We start from the raw sequence: 15,436 nt of genomic DNA, 5'->3' as shown, positions 1-15,436 counted from the left end.
TGTTTACAAGATCATTGACTCCCACACTTCCAGCAAATGTGCCACAGCAGAAGCATGAGCTTCTCTAGTGCTAGAAACCAATTTTGGAACATCTAGGAGTTGGTTTATTCCTGCTCGAGATAGGATCTCTGGTAGACAGTCCAGTTATTCTGTAACGAGCTTGCTATCCCAGTGAATTACTAGTGAGACTGTTGGCTTGAGCTGTTCCTTTAATTTTTGATGGTTAGCTCCTGTGCATCATCACCAAGGCTGTAAACTGTGGCAGTAAGGACAAATGCTACCTTTCTGTCATTCAGCTTGGTTCTGTTCATAGCTGCTGCTAAGTCGGGAATGATAATATTTCTTCTTGCCCTAATTTCAGATTTAGAAGATGATGATTCTGCAGTTGCTCCTCTATCCTTCTATGGGATGATTCTCAACAACTGACAGTTTCATTCAAGGTTCGCTGTTCCTACTCTGCATGCTGTTTCCTCTTCATACTTGCCTCATCCCTTTATTCATAATTGTGTGTCCTGTATTCCAGTCCATAGTACATAATTTAAAAAAATGTAGAACAAATAAGAAGACTATTGCCATTTTTTCTATTGAAAAATCTAACTATTGTCCACAAACAAAATATTTTTCATGTCTTCAGAAATTTAATTTAGGTTAGTAGTTTATTTTTTTATATAAAAATAAATGTACTTTAGAGGTTTTTGATAAAAGTTTTAAATCACAGTTTGTTTTCTTTTAATTAAACTAAATTTAGGCTCTTCACAAAGAAGTTTACAGTTTTCTTAAAACAGCAGCAGCAAAATATGGAGTTGGGTTTTGGAACCCTGGCAGTGGAATTATTCATCAGGTAACTAACAAAACTATCACTTTATAATTGTTCTCCTAATTTAAAGTTTCAGTTGTTCTCATATTCTTAGCTTCAAGTTTATCAAAAATAAAGTTTACAGTGCAGTTATGGTTCTTCAATGTAACTTGTTTATTCCTTAACAAACTGTGGTTTATAATAACATATTAGAAAGAAATGCTAGAAAAAAGAAATAAAATTAAGTAGTTCAGGTTCCACAGTATACTTTTTTTATTCTCTGAGAACTGTAGTTTATAATAAAATATTAAAAATGGTTAAATAATTAGGTAATTAGGTCAGAGTCAGCTGCAGTGTGATAGTTACATGATTCAAATAGGAGTTTCCCTGGCATGAGAGGTTAAAATTAAAACCAATTTCCAATTGGTAGTTTGATACTTTACAATATCCCACACATCATCTTTCCTTGTTGTTAAAAGTGATGTTAAACCATCATTAATATGTTACAAAAAATTGGTTGAATTTTTGTATACAAGTTTCTATAAATTAATAGATTACATTTATTTAGGTATATTATAAGATGATAAATTCCCATACGATATCTTATTTCTTTTCACATAATAGCTTTTCTCATTCAGTGCTTCCCTCTATATGCACAAATTTTCACTCCCCACTAGCCTTGATACTCCCACCTACATCACTTGTTTAACATGGTACAGTTGGATTTTGGCATGTAAATAATCATGTGAAAATCCTCCACCAATAGAAACATGAAACACACTCCAATCATAGCTGGCTCCCTCTATACTGTTGGCCTGGTATGGCCAGGTGTTTAAGGCGTTCGACTTGCAATCTGAGGGTTGTGGGTTCGTATCCCCATCCCACCAAACATGCTTGCCCTTTCAGCCATGGGGGCATTATAATGTGATGGTTAATCCAACTATTCATTGGTATAAGAGTAGCCCAAGAGTTGGTGGTGGGTGGTGATGACTAGCTGCTTTTCCTCTAGTCTTACACTGCTAAATTAGGAATGGCTAGTGCAGATAGCCTTCATTTAGCTTTGCGCGAAATTCAGAAACAAACTATACTGTAGAAGCTAACCTTCACTTTCTGATTTGGCACAGTAGAGTGCAGACTTTTTGAAATTTCACTTGTGTTTTTTTAGTATTTTGCATTAACAGTTTAATTTGTTAAACAACTTTCTAGTTTTAAATATCAATTTTTATTTGTTTCTACAGTGAAACTCGATATTGTAGGTTGATATTTCATTATCCATTCTCAGTTGAACTTTAATTTCTGAATTTCAGTTCACAACAACTACATTGTCACAATTGTTGCCTAGGTACCTATTTTAATGCAATGTTTCATATTTAAACAAATTTTTATCACTCAATATATTTTGCTCTATGAAGGTTCTGGTGAAAGAGGTGAAAGTTTGCAAATAAATATATTTTAATGTAGAGAAAAGTTTGTGTATAATTCTACTTATTAATTTATTTATGAGTCTTTAAAAAGAAAACAACAACTGCTGCTACTTCCTTTTTTTTTGGGAACATCTATAGGAAAATTCTGATTTGGATAGCCTATTTCCTCCTCCTTCCTTTCCTACGCAATCCTGTTTTCCTACTATTGAAGCTCCTAGTCTGTTTTTAGCCTTCCTAGATATGGTGTCACAGGTATGTTACCTTTCGTCTGTATCCCCTGTGTCTAATAATTCCTCCTCTTCCCTCCTGAATTCTGCTTATTCCTTGGATTAACTTATCTTTTTCCATCTCTAGAGGTCTGGGTACATATGAACCTGTTTATTGCACTATTAAATTCTGGGATCAGCATACCTCAGATGTTTATGAATTATTGTAGCATCATTTTGATTTTCCATTTATGGACTCTCAGATCTTGGAGTTTTTGATTCTGGTATAGGGATCTGTCCCTGATACCATTGTGAAATATTTTCAAGGCCTGAATTTCTCTGTTTGATCCTAACCAACCTCCTACATTACCTCTCTTCTATCCATTTCATAATTATGGCTACCCACTGCTCCTCTGTGGTGTTGTTGGAGGATAGTTGCTCCATCACGTATTCCACATTGTTGCTCATATCCCCCCCCCCTTCCCTACATTCTTGGCTCCTCTGTTTTTGGGACATCCTGGGTGGGTATGCACTTTTAACTAATATGCACCTGCCCATGTCTTATTTCTAGGTCCTTCCTTTCCTCCTAGGTCTCTTCCTCCATGGCCTTCACCTACTTCCATTCTTGTTTTCTCTCCTTTACCCTTCTATCCCTTTCCCTGTTATCTTCTCCCAGGTCTTGGTGGCTCATTATCAAATTACTCCTGCCTCCAACAATACTTTTAACTAGGCATGCATGGGAAGTAAAATTTGGCCGAATACCAAGTCTGGGTTACCCGGTCACTAAGCTTCAGCCTGGGATGGGTGTCAACTGGGACCTAGTTCCCCTCTTGCAAAAATATACAAAAATTAGAAACAAAAACAAAATTGATGTTTATTATATTTAACCGAATAATCACCAACAGAACATTCAAGTTTTACTTGCAACTTTCAATACCTAGCCCCAACTTCTCAAACCCTAACCCCTATTGTACTCAAAACCCCCACCTTCACAAGAAATCCACTTCTAAAGCCATGCCTGTTATTATCCCCTATTGTTCTCTGAATCCCCAATTTTCAGCAGGTGGTCAGTCTTTAACAAAACCAATTATTGACTGTAACTTTCAGTACTATGTAAATTGGCACAAAGATTAGGGCTTAGATGCCTAACTTTGACACTCGGCTCGAGCCGAGTATTACCGGGTAGCCCAATACCTGGCTGGGGCCGAATATCTGGCCAAGTACCCGTACATCCCGACTTTTAACTATACCATAGGTTCTGGCAAGTTCAGAGCACATTTGGCCCAACTTTATGCATCTATGATGAGATTTCACTTCACCTCTGATCCCCACTTTCCATTCCTTTTCCTCCTTTTCAGGATCCATTTTCTTACCAGCATCTCTCAAAAATATTTTGGACTATTCTTTTCAAGGACACTACATTATCCACTTGAGAGGTTCTTCAACTTTTATGTCTGTCCTTCTTTCCATCTCCTTCCTCAAGTTTTATCTATCCTCATGGTGGTGGACCATGAAGGCATCCTTCTGAGTTTGCTCAATCCCATTTGGTTCAGAGTTAAGGTAGTGGTGTTCTGTCTGTGTAGAGGGTGTGAACCCACCTCCTATTGTGGACTAGAAGAAAAGTATCTGATGCTGCCTGGTTATGGACTGAAGATGATCCACCAAAATGCAGTTCACCCCTCTAGCTGGGACCCCTCATCTTATTGTCATCTGGATGTTGGTTCCCAGGTGGTCTGGTGTTGGATCCTGCCAACATAACTGCTCGCATGTGGTTGGTAGAGAGCCCTCATCTTACTGTAGACTATAAATTCCCAAAGCTGCCAGGTTTTATATTTGAGTGAACCACTACATTGCATTTTCCCTTCCTACCGTCGCCCGGATGTTGGGTTCTAGGTGGCCTGGTGTTCATTGTGTAATAGAATTGCAGAACAGAACCTGTTTTCCCTTCTTCTTCCTCGTCTTGAGGGGAAAATGGTAGGGACCCTCCTCCTACCACAGACTGAACGATAAGTGTCCTAAGCTGCATGGTTTGGCCTGGACTTGACCCACTGAATATGGTCTGATGCATGCTAGCCAATCTACACCATTTGGCACATCCAATTGAGTATTTGATGTGCTCCTTTCCACCTGAATTAGCAATACAGGCTAATTTCACAACAGGCAAAGAGTATACTTGGTTCAGATGTGTTTCAGTCTCCCACGGGTGTGTTCTTCAAACACTTTCTGAAGGGTGCTCATTTAGGTACATTTTGCATCAGTCCCTCCACCATGTCAATGTGGGATTAGCTATTATATCAGATGAGGTAAGGTATCATATCAGGAGTTAAAATTTTCCTACACTGAAAATTAATTTCCGATAGATACTTACCTCTTCTCACACATCCCACTCTACCTTTTTTCTTTTTTGCCTAATCTTGAAGTGAAGATTGAATTCTACAGCATATAGAGAGGCAGCTGCAACAGGTGAGTGTGTCATGCTCTTATTGGTGGAGGTTGGCACATGATTATTTGCATGCTACAACACAGCTGTACCAATTTAAACACATGGTGTAGGTGGGTGTACCAAGGCTAGTGGCAAGCAAAGCATTTGTGCATATGGAGGGCAGTACTGAAGGAGAAAAGCTATTACGTGAGAAGCAGTAACTATCTATAGGAAATATATTTTCAGAGTAGGAAAATTTTAACATCTATAGCTTATTGAATAGCCAATTTTAATTATTCATGTTTGATAATGAGGCAATAGAGGTTTGTAAAGAAATATAGAAGAAATGTAAAAACTTTTTCAAGTACCGTTGTATAATCTCAACCTACTGATGCTAGTCATTAAAACTTTTAAATGACAAGATTTTGATTATTTCTATTCAGCATTCTTGTATGTTTGATTAATTCATTTGTACTTAAATATATGCCATCATTAATAGTATTCATTCTTGGTTTTTTATGAACCATTCCTGCACAGATTATCTTGGAGAACTATGCTTTTCCAGGGGTGCTGTTAATTGGTACTGACAGCCACACACCAAATGGAGGTAAAACTGTAACTTTTGAAAAAGACTGTAGTGGTTTGACTTATGTAGTACTTAAAAAATAAGTATATGAAGCCAACAACATGATTATGGGATTTAAGATAATGCTTTTGTAATAATTGTAAAAAAAATGAGAGATGTGAATAAAATATTATTTGAGTTACCCAGTATTTAATTTTACTGATACAGTGATTTGAAAACACAGGTGGCCTAGGTGGTGTGTGTATTGGTGTGGGTGGAGCTGATGCTGTTGATGTCATGGCCAACATTCCATGGGAACTTAAATGTCCTAAGGTTATTGGAGTCCATCTGACTGGTAAAATATCTGGATGGACCTCTCCTAAAGGTAATTGTATAGTCTTTTTTATGATTAAGAAATTCCTTTTTTGTAATCTTAAAGGTAATTACAAAATTTGTTATTTAATTTTTGTTTATTTATTTAAGAATGCTAAAAAATGTGTGTGGTCTTAAGTGTTATTTTTCTCTTACAGATGTGATACTTTGGCAGCTTATATTTTAAGTGTTAAAGGAGAGATTAAGACTGTTGTAGAATGCTACTTTTCCTTTGCATTTGTAGTCCTTAAGGAGATTGATATTTTAAGTTTTAAGAGAGGAATAGAGGGGAAAGCACTTTATAGAATTTTACTTTTCTATTTAATATGCAATTCCCAAGGTAGTTGGTATTAAACATGATAAGAGAGAAAAGGAAACTACAGTACAATGTTACTTTTCTCTTCCAGTTGTAATCCTTAAAATAACTGATATCTTAACTGTTAATGGAAACATTGAAGCTATTCTTGAATGTTAATTGTTTCTTGTTACAGATGTAATCCTTAAAATAACTGATATCTTAACTGTTAATGGAGACATTAAAGCTATTCTTGAATGTTAATTGTTTCTTGTTACAGATGTAATCCTTAAAATAACTGATATCTTAACTGTTAATGGAGACATTAAAGCTATTCTTGAATGTTAATTGTTTCTTGTTACAGATGTAATTCTTAAAATAACTGATATATTAACTGTTAATGAAGACATTAAAGCTGTTCTTGAATGTTAATTGTTTCTTGTTACAGATGTGATCCTTAAGGTAGCTGATATTTTAACTGTTAAAGGAGGAACTGGAGCTATAGTAGAGTATCATGGACCTGGAGTTGAATCAATATCTTGTACAGGTAAATATCAAGTATTTTTCTACTAACTATTTTATTCTGTTTATTTAATAAAATTCATCACCATATTTACATTAGGTTTCATAGTTTATATTTGAACTAATCACTAATTATCTTCTAGTAGTTTCATTTAAAAACAAAAATTTTCTTCTTTAATTCAAACTATACACAGTGATGATTAAGTGTAATGTGTTTTATGCATGTATAGATGGCAGCACTTTCTTATCACCCATTGATAGTTGGATCAAACCGACCAAAACTTATAATAATGGCAGTTGTGTGCCCATTAAGATGCAAATAGTTAACTGTCAACTGCATACCATACTGTTGTGAAAGGTGTATTAGACTGTAAACAATTCAAACAGTTTAAATTTTATTTTGAGGGTGCTGGTTCATCAATGAAATTTTCATTTCATTTTAGAACTAAATTTTGGTGTTGTTAGTCTTTCTACATCATTTAATTTCGGAATGCTACTTATATAAGTATTAAAACTGTAGTAGTGCCATCTTATTATTTTGGACAGTTTTAACATTCTAGAATTGTTGCTTATGTTAATTTTACTTTTTTTAAATGTATTTTTAAAATTGAGATTTTTTTCAGTGTGTTGTAAACCTGTAGTTGTATTTATTTAGTCCTCCCCCACCTCAATTTCACTCAAACTGGAATATATTTGGTAATTTGTTTTTACTTATATGTAGGAATGGGGACCATCTGTAACATGGGTGCTGAAATTGGAGCTACTACATCTGTGTTTCCATACAACCCTAGGATGATTGACTACATGGTAGCTACTGGAAGAAAAGGTTTTTTTTATTGCTTGTCATGTGTAATTTTGTAATTATTGAGTTAACTTGAGATATTACATTCTGAAGTTAACAGTTATTTATTTCAATTTTTAGAACACTTAATAAGAGAAGATTGTTTATTGTACATATTTTAAAGGTCTCTGTTTTGCATTTTGTAAAATTCATCAGATTTTTCACGAAGATGACTTGAAAATTATTTTTTCACTTTTTATAAGCAGCTTCTTTACTTGGTGAGAATGAAATACTGGAAGTAATATTTTTCCAATTAATTGTTTTTAAATCTAGAAATAGCAGATTTGGCTGATCAATTTTCTTTTCTGCTGACGCCTGACAAGGGATGTGAGTACGACCAACTTGTAGAAATCAACTTGGATGAGGTTTGTGCATATTTAAGATAACTGTATGAAACAATCTTATTCAGGTTATTTGGGAAACAACCTAAATAAGATTGTTTGGAAAAGTATACACAGAAAATCCATTTGCTGTAATGGGTATTGTGAATTTAACAAACTTCTATGAATTTAAAATTGTAAGTGATTGTTGTACAAGTACTGGAGTTCACCAACTTAATCTAGTTCACACCAAAACAGTTGTTATTCAAGTACTTGATGTGTAAATAGCTTTTTGACCACTTCTATGTTTGTCATATCCCAACTGGCCTGACAAATTCTGGTATTAAGTAAAAAAGTCTTGTCAACACCAGATATAGTGTGGTTGAGATATTGTTACATTTTTTCTTTACTTTCACATAGAAGTTTGTGTGTAATAAACGTCCTTGAAATTAAAGCTTGTTTTGATTAAGTGGTTTGGACAACAGAGGAATAAATTAACTTGAGTTTATTGATTATATTGTATAATGAACACATTAAAAGACATTGCCAGTGTTTTATTTTTTAACTGATTTTGTCATTACAGTTGGAACCTCATGTCAATGGACCCTTCACACCAGACCTTGCTCATCCTATCTCTAGGTTTGGGAAGCAAGCCAAAGAAAATGGATGGCCATTGCAAGTTAAAGTTGGTAAGTATAAGCTAAAGCTTTATTAAGCTACAACAAATTAATAAAATATGAATTATCTGATTGTTTAGTGTCACAAGTAAGACCTAGTCATTGATTTTTTTTTGTGGTGGATTGAGCATTGCCTAGTGGTTAGCTTGCTTAGACTGTGAATCCAAGAATTTGTGATTTAGTGGCCCACTGATGCAAAATCATTCTCCATGTTATGGAACCATAAGTGAATTTAAGAGTGACATTCAAATCCAGTACTCATTCAAACAAGTATAGCCCATGAATTGATGATGGGTGCTGTTGATGGTTTCTTTCCTCTAATCTGTCAGTTCAAGATTAGAAGGATGGTTATGTGCCCAGATATCCCTTTGTATAACTTTGCACAAAAATTCAAAATTTCCAATAAATAAAAGAAAAAAAAATATCATGAGAAGAATGTTTTTGCATGTTTTTTTGTCCATATTTTTTGTCATTAAGGCAGTATTCCTCAGTGTATTTACATTTAGTACAATAAAGGCCATCATAAGTGTTGGTTTCGTTAGAGTTTTGTTCGGTTTCTTGTGCTTCTAAAAACATTTATGTTTTCTTTTTTTTAAATGAGCTAAAAATACTTCCCCAACCCACCCCCCAGGGAATTTTCTTAAGACATTATGTTAACACATTCTTTAAGGTTTAATTGGGAGCTGTACCAACAGTAGCTATGAAGACATGGCTCGAGCCAGTAGTATAGCACAACAAGCCCTGAACTATGGACTAAAATCCAAATCCAAATTTACGGTCACCCCAGGCTCTGAACAAATCCGTGCTACCATTGAACGTGATGGCCAGGTAGGTGTTTTATTTACCTTCCCTAAAATGAAATGATGAACAGAAATTTAACATTATCAAGACTTCAAGGATGTCAAGGAAAAATACGGTATACTGTGTAAATGTTTTAGGGATCAACAAGGATCACAGTCAGTTTTGTGATAGAAAAGGTTACTACTTTGTTACTGAGTTGTCCTGAATATGATCTAAACTATTTAAATACAAAATTTTTTATGGTTCACTTGAATGATTTTGTGACATCTAATAGTTTTCATAACCGAAAGTAAGTAATTTATTAACGTAAGCTTATCACAGTCCTGAAAGTGATAAGTTAACTTCAGCTGTAGTGAAATAGATCTTTTCTCTCCCTATTGCCATTAGACAGGCCTCAGTGACAGCTGATTTAATATTTAAGCTAAGCTTGTTTATCTGAAGAATTCATGCTTTACTTTATTTGTATAGTGTAAAAATATTACTAAACCATAATATTTACAGGTAATAAAGTGTGAATAAAAGGCATGTTTCAAGATATGCTAACAACTGAATAAAGTGTGTATGCAGTTCAAAACAAATTGTAAGTTTGTATTTATCACTATTTTGATTCCTACAAACTAAATTTTAATTATTGTTTTTCTTTGTTTTTAGGCTAAAGTATTGCGAGAATTTGGAGGTGTTGTATTAGCTAATGCTTGTGGACCTTGCATTGGACAATGGGATAGGTTTGTGTTATGTTTCATCAAATTCATTGATTCTATTTCTTAAAATTTAAAGTATGTTGTTTTTCATCTTATCTTGAGGCTAAGACCAGACACATTGTTATTTTTTGTTTTGTTTAATAAAATGTTAAGTACATGTATAATATTTATTTCAAAGTAAAGTATGAAATCAGTAGCATACTAAGGTATATGTGCATACTTTCGTAAACAATATATCATTGCTAAACAAAGATTGTAGATATCTCTTACACTACTTTTACAGGAAAGATGTTTCTAAAGGTGTTAAAAACACCATTGTTTCATCATATAACCGGAACTTCACTGGACGAAACGATGCCAACCCTGCAACCCATGCTTTTGTAGCATCACCTGAACTTGTTACTGCTTTGTCTATTGCAGGACGACTAGATTTCAACCCACTAACTGATGAGTTAACTGGAAGTAAAGGTATGTTATTAAATTTTTAAAAAGTATTCAAGAATTGGATATGGTTTTTTACTCATTTTGCTAGAATTGTATTACTACAGAGTTATTTCATATACCTATCTTCTGTTAAACTTTAAGCATTAAATCAGTATTTGGAAATTTTCAGGAGAAAGATTTAAGCTAGAAAGTCCACAAGGTGACACCTTACCATCTCAAGGGTTTGATCCAGGTCAGGACACCTATCAATTTCCACCAGAAGATGGGTCTGACATTGATGTGGATGTTGACCCCAAGAGCCAAAGGTTGCAGTTACTTGAGCCATTTGATAAGTGGGATGGCAAGGACCTAACAGACTTGCTAATCCTGATAAAGGTATAGGTTTTACTTGTAAATTTTTATTATGCAGACATTCTCTCAAACTGCTCAATTGTCAATAGTGCAGTATTATCAACCATACACCTGGAAATGTGAAAGATTGCTGTGATAATAGTAATTTGGAATTTCGTAAATATTATCACTTGGCCAAATTTATATTCTTGACTGAAAACAAAAATATTGATATAATGTATTGTGGGAACAGAAAATATAACTAAAATAAAAGGATAAAGTAAAATTTACCACAAGTATATGTATGTAAAAACAAAAGGAAAATGTACTAAAAAGCTAGTTTGTCAGAAAATGGAATAAAGAAAGTAAAAAATATTCTTTATCAAAATAATTTTCTTCTCATTTTTTCTCTATTTCATTAATTCGTTGCTAGTTTTGGACTTGTTAATTTTTGTCATATTTTAAGTTTTTTGTTTATTTTTTTAGTATGTGTACTCTCCAAGATGATACTCATCTCTACACACAGAAAGCTATCTTCCCTGTGCATCTGCCTTAGAGATTTGCTGCCACTACCCTTGAGGCAACTCCACCTAAACACTCAACATTTCTCATGATTTGTGCTACTGCATAAAGATGTTATTAGGCAGTAAAAGCCACCCATCAATAGGATGGTGACACAACCTTCTTACACATTAGCTTGCTCTATGCTTTTGCACTCATGATCTTCATTATTTTTCCTCAGTATTAAACATATGAGACATGTTTTTTTTTTTTTTTTTACTGCAAATTTACCAAGATTTGCAGTCAATTAAGGGACATTGTTTCCTTTCTTCTGAATATGAACTCTCATGCTCGTGTAACTTCCACTTGTATGAATGGGGAATAACCTCACACTAGTTAAGTTTGAAACTTGGCTACTGGAGGAATGTTAAACGTGGATGATATGATGACCATCATGCATAAGGTAATGGGTTCCATTATGCAGCAGGGAGTTTCTGCACCCATCCATTCATCTGGTGTTCCTTCACCTCATTCTGAAAGGGAATATGAAGAGGAAGACAACTTTGACCATGTTTCTTTCTCCAGGTTTGTGTTAAGAACCTCTCTTGCTGTTGGGGAGAATTTTCAAACTTCCTCACATTATCAAAACCTTATAATTCAGGTATGTTTTGTTCTATCTCTAGTTGCTGTGTCATATGACACTTCCCATTCCCTCCTTCATAATCCTATCTCTAAAGAATTTTATGTTTTTGCCCCATCTTCCCATTCCCTCCTTCATAATCCTATCTCTAAAGAATTTTATGTTTTTGCCCCATCTCCCGGCATTGGTGTTCGTGTGACTTCCTTTTTAGATCATATGCCTACAATCATATGCCTTGTCCCCCTTGCCTTTTTGATTCCTTTATCATGGATTAAAGTCATTCAGAGTTCCCCTTTCTGGAGTCACAGACCTTGGAGTCTTTTTGCCTGTTTGGGAGGTGGATCCATTGGGATTTGTTTCACTCTCAAGTACCCAATTATTTCGTCCTTGCCTAATCCACCTTTCTGTGCTTTACTTTTTCTCTCCGTACCTCATGTAAGAAGCACTTCCTTGAGCCCCAGATTACTTTGCTGCCTATCCCTGTTCCCTTTTCCTTTCTACCATGGCTCATACTACTTGTTGGTTAGGAAATCCTCCTTTCTTGTGTTCAGCTTCCTTTCTCCTTTTTACGAGACCCCTATCCCACCTCATTTCTTCACCCTTCTGTTTTTAGAGATATTCCTGATTCAACTGAATCATGAGCAGAAGCTGCCTGTCATTGATCCTCATTAACTTGACTACCTCAAACCCCTTATCCCACTCTTGTATCTTGCCCTAGTTCCCCCTGCTTCCTGTATATCATTCCCATCTTCCCATCCTTTTCCTTCTGCTCAGCCATTTTCAGCTGAACATCAGACTTGCTGAGTTCATCATTGAATACAGAACATATTCAGACCTCATGGGGGCTCATCTTTTGTGTTATGCACATCCTTGAGAACAACTCTCCACAGACAGATGGGCTGCTCTTGTTCTCACTCACAGACTCTCCCTCCAAATCTCCTTCCCTCCTACTCAGCTCACTCTCAGTTCACTTCCCTCCTCCTTTGGATCCCATCTATCTTCAATATCTGGAAGATGCTGTGTCAGATCTGTTGGTGTATGACCCTTCTCCAAGGTTTTACTTTTGCCTCTTCATGGTACATAAAAAGACCTGGGATTAGCAAATGTTTATCGACCTTACCTCCCTTAATCACTTCATAGTTGTCCCTCATTTTCATATGGAAAATTTCTTTTCTTTCTGTTGGTTCTTCACCTGGACTATGGATGACCAAGGTTGATATCTCGGATGTATTCCTTCATATTCCCATTGCAGGGGCCCTCCAGTGGCACAGCGGCATGTCTGTGGATTTACAATGCTAGAAGCTGGATTTCAATACCCATGGTGGGCAGAGCACAGATAGCCCATTGTGTAGCTTTGTGCTTAACTACAAACAAACAAAACAAATCCATCGCTGAGTCTTCAAGTTGTTTCCGTCAATTCGTTTATCGGGATTGTGTGATCCAGTTCCAGGCTCTTCTGTTTGGCATTGTGTCAGCTCCTTACATCTTCAAGAGAATGTTAAAGGTTGAGCACAGTTGAGAAACGATTTGAAAAATACTCCCAGGTGAATTTGCTTGTCATCTGCATGGACTAGGTGTTCAATTTCATTATTATTATATCTATGACTGGCTTCTCCTGTCCCACTCATAGGTAGTCTTCCCTTCACACTTCACTTATGCAAGAAGCCACCCTATTTATCGTGACTTGTCAAAAGCTTCCAAATCCTTTCTAACACCCCCCCCCCAAATTCTAATTTCTCAACTGGGCTCAACCTACTCCTATCCACCTACAAGCTTACGAGCTTTCTGTCGCCAGGATACAAGCATCTTCTACTTATGCTCCACAAGAGGTTCTATTGCCTCCTCACCCATTCCCTTTACACTCATTTCTGACTGCTGCTAGATGGGATCATCCAGGCTGGCATGTGGACTACATCTCGCACTTTTGTCAGCCACCATCTTCAACATCTGGCTGTCTTATCTCTTGCAGGCTCTCACCTGCCTCTGCTCACTATTCTGCAGTCTACCCATCATCCTTAGTCAGGTGAACAAATTCTTTCACTCTTTTTTTCTAGCATTGCTTACAGGATCTCGCCAAGTGGCTGGTGATGCCTCCCAGGGTACACTTACTTCTCAAAATTCCACATCAGGCCAGGATAATGGATGGTGCTTATACCATCTTCCCTGGCTCCATAATATGCCCATTGTTGAGATGGGATGTTCCACAAGACCACTTGAGGTATATTCTGATATCTATCTACTGTCTGACCCAGACCATACCTATTCCATGGACTATCATGGAAAAAGCCTTTAGATCTTCCCTGGTTCATGCTTGCTGGATTTTAAAAATAGGTTTATGTGAGAACCCTCACTGACTGTGACCTAAAAACTGGAACTAGAACAATGGATGTCAATCAATAGGAATTGGAGCAGTGGTGACACTGTTATTGTAGCACAAGTCACCTCTCATGTAATTATACCAACAACATGCCAGAAGTACTTCATACAATACTGTACCCTCCTGCGATCATGTTTGTTCAGTAGAGTCGAGATTAGCACACACTACATGCTTAATATTACATAATTAATGACTTGAATTTCTATGCCCTCCTCCTGCAATTGATGTTGGTCCAAGAATCTGCCAATATAGTTGAGAGAAGCATGACTATTAATCTCTGTGCCCTCCTTCCACAGCCTATGTTGGTCTAATAAGTCTGATAGTAGAGTTAAGTTGTGCACTAGGTATGGTCTGAAAGCACCCCAACCACATTACACATATTGGCTCTCCATCCTCTTGTGTACAAGTATTTGGATGGCCATGTTCTTATTCTGACCATACCTGCAACACGTAGGGCTCTTTTGCTTCTTCCTCCCATCTACTCTTGACAAAGAATGTACCCTGGAAGAGATGAGCTGCAGGCTCCCATGAGTGTTCCCTTATGGAGCCTCTGTCATTGGATGTCATACTTCATGGTTTCCTTTGGGAACTTTCTGAAGGGAGCTCGTTTAGGTAAGTTTTGCACTGGTCCCTTCATCATATCAGTGTGGGATTCTAGCTTTCTGTTTGAAGAGGTGTGTATTGTCTCAGAAGTTAACATTTTCCTTACTCAAAAATGTAAATATACTAAGTTAAAAACTATATTATAGAAGTAGACGAGAGAATAAATATACTAAGTTAAAAACTATAGAAGTAGACGAGAGAATAAATTTCTCTCGTCTACTTCTATTAGTTTTTAACTCAGTATATTTATTCTCTCGTCTACTTCTATAGTTTTTAACTTAGTATATTTATTCTCTCGTCTACTTCTATAGTTTTTTAACTTAGTATATTTATTCTCTCGTCTACTTCTATTGTTTTTAACTTAGTATATTTATTCTTTCGTCTACTTCTATTGATTTTAACTTAGTATATTTATTCTCCCGTCTACTTCTATAGTTTTTAACTTAATATGAGAATAAATATACTAAGTTAAAAACTATAGAAGTAGACGAGAGAATAAATATACTAAGTTAAAAACTATAGAAGTAGACGAGAGAATAAATATACTAAGTTAAAAACTATAGAAGTAGACGAGAGAATAAATACATTAACTTAAAAAC

At 35.8% G+C, this 15,436-nt stretch overlaps 1 protein-coding gene across 4 annotated transcripts in view; it reads left to right on the top strand.

Moving 5' to 3' along the window:
• LOC106478249 (aconitate hydratase, mitochondrial-like) overlaps nucleotides 1–15,436 on the top strand; it is a 52,018-nt gene that overhangs the window by 23,898 nt on the left and 12,684 nt on the right. For all 4 annotated transcript variants that reach the window (XR_002609859.1, XM_013938777.2, XM_022381802.1 and 1 more), the window contains 11 exons: nucleotides 749–841; nucleotides 5,386–5,455; nucleotides 5,658–5,798; nucleotides 6,529–6,627; nucleotides 7,324–7,428; nucleotides 7,717–7,808; nucleotides 8,347–8,452; nucleotides 9,111–9,268; nucleotides 9,893–9,966; nucleotides 10,226–10,410; nucleotides 10,556–10,761. Coding sequence is in view for 3 of the 4 variants with exons in the window: in XM_013938777.2 (XP_013794231.1) it covers nucleotides 749–841; nucleotides 5,386–5,455; nucleotides 5,658–5,798; nucleotides 6,529–6,627; nucleotides 7,324–7,428; nucleotides 7,717–7,808; nucleotides 8,347–8,452; nucleotides 9,111–9,268; nucleotides 9,893–9,966; nucleotides 10,226–10,410; nucleotides 10,556–10,761 (1,329 nt within the window). In the remaining variant the exon portion in view is untranslated. The remainder of the gene's footprint in view (nucleotides 1–748; nucleotides 842–5,385; nucleotides 5,456–5,657; nucleotides 5,799–6,528; nucleotides 6,628–7,323; nucleotides 7,429–7,716; nucleotides 7,809–8,346; nucleotides 8,453–9,110; nucleotides 9,269–9,892; nucleotides 9,967–10,225; nucleotides 10,411–10,555; nucleotides 10,762–15,436) is intronic.

This window comes from Limulus polyphemus, unplaced genomic scaffold (genome assembly GCF_000517525.1).
Source record: "Limulus polyphemus unplaced genomic scaffold, Limulus_polyphemus-2.1.2 Scaffold193, whole genome shotgun sequence".
Taxonomy (NCBI): Eukaryota; Metazoa; Arthropoda; class Merostomata; order Xiphosura; family Limulidae; genus Limulus; species Limulus polyphemus.
The sequence above is the reverse complement of the archived record's forward strand: the minus strand, read 5'-3'. Positions and strand labels throughout refer to the sequence as shown.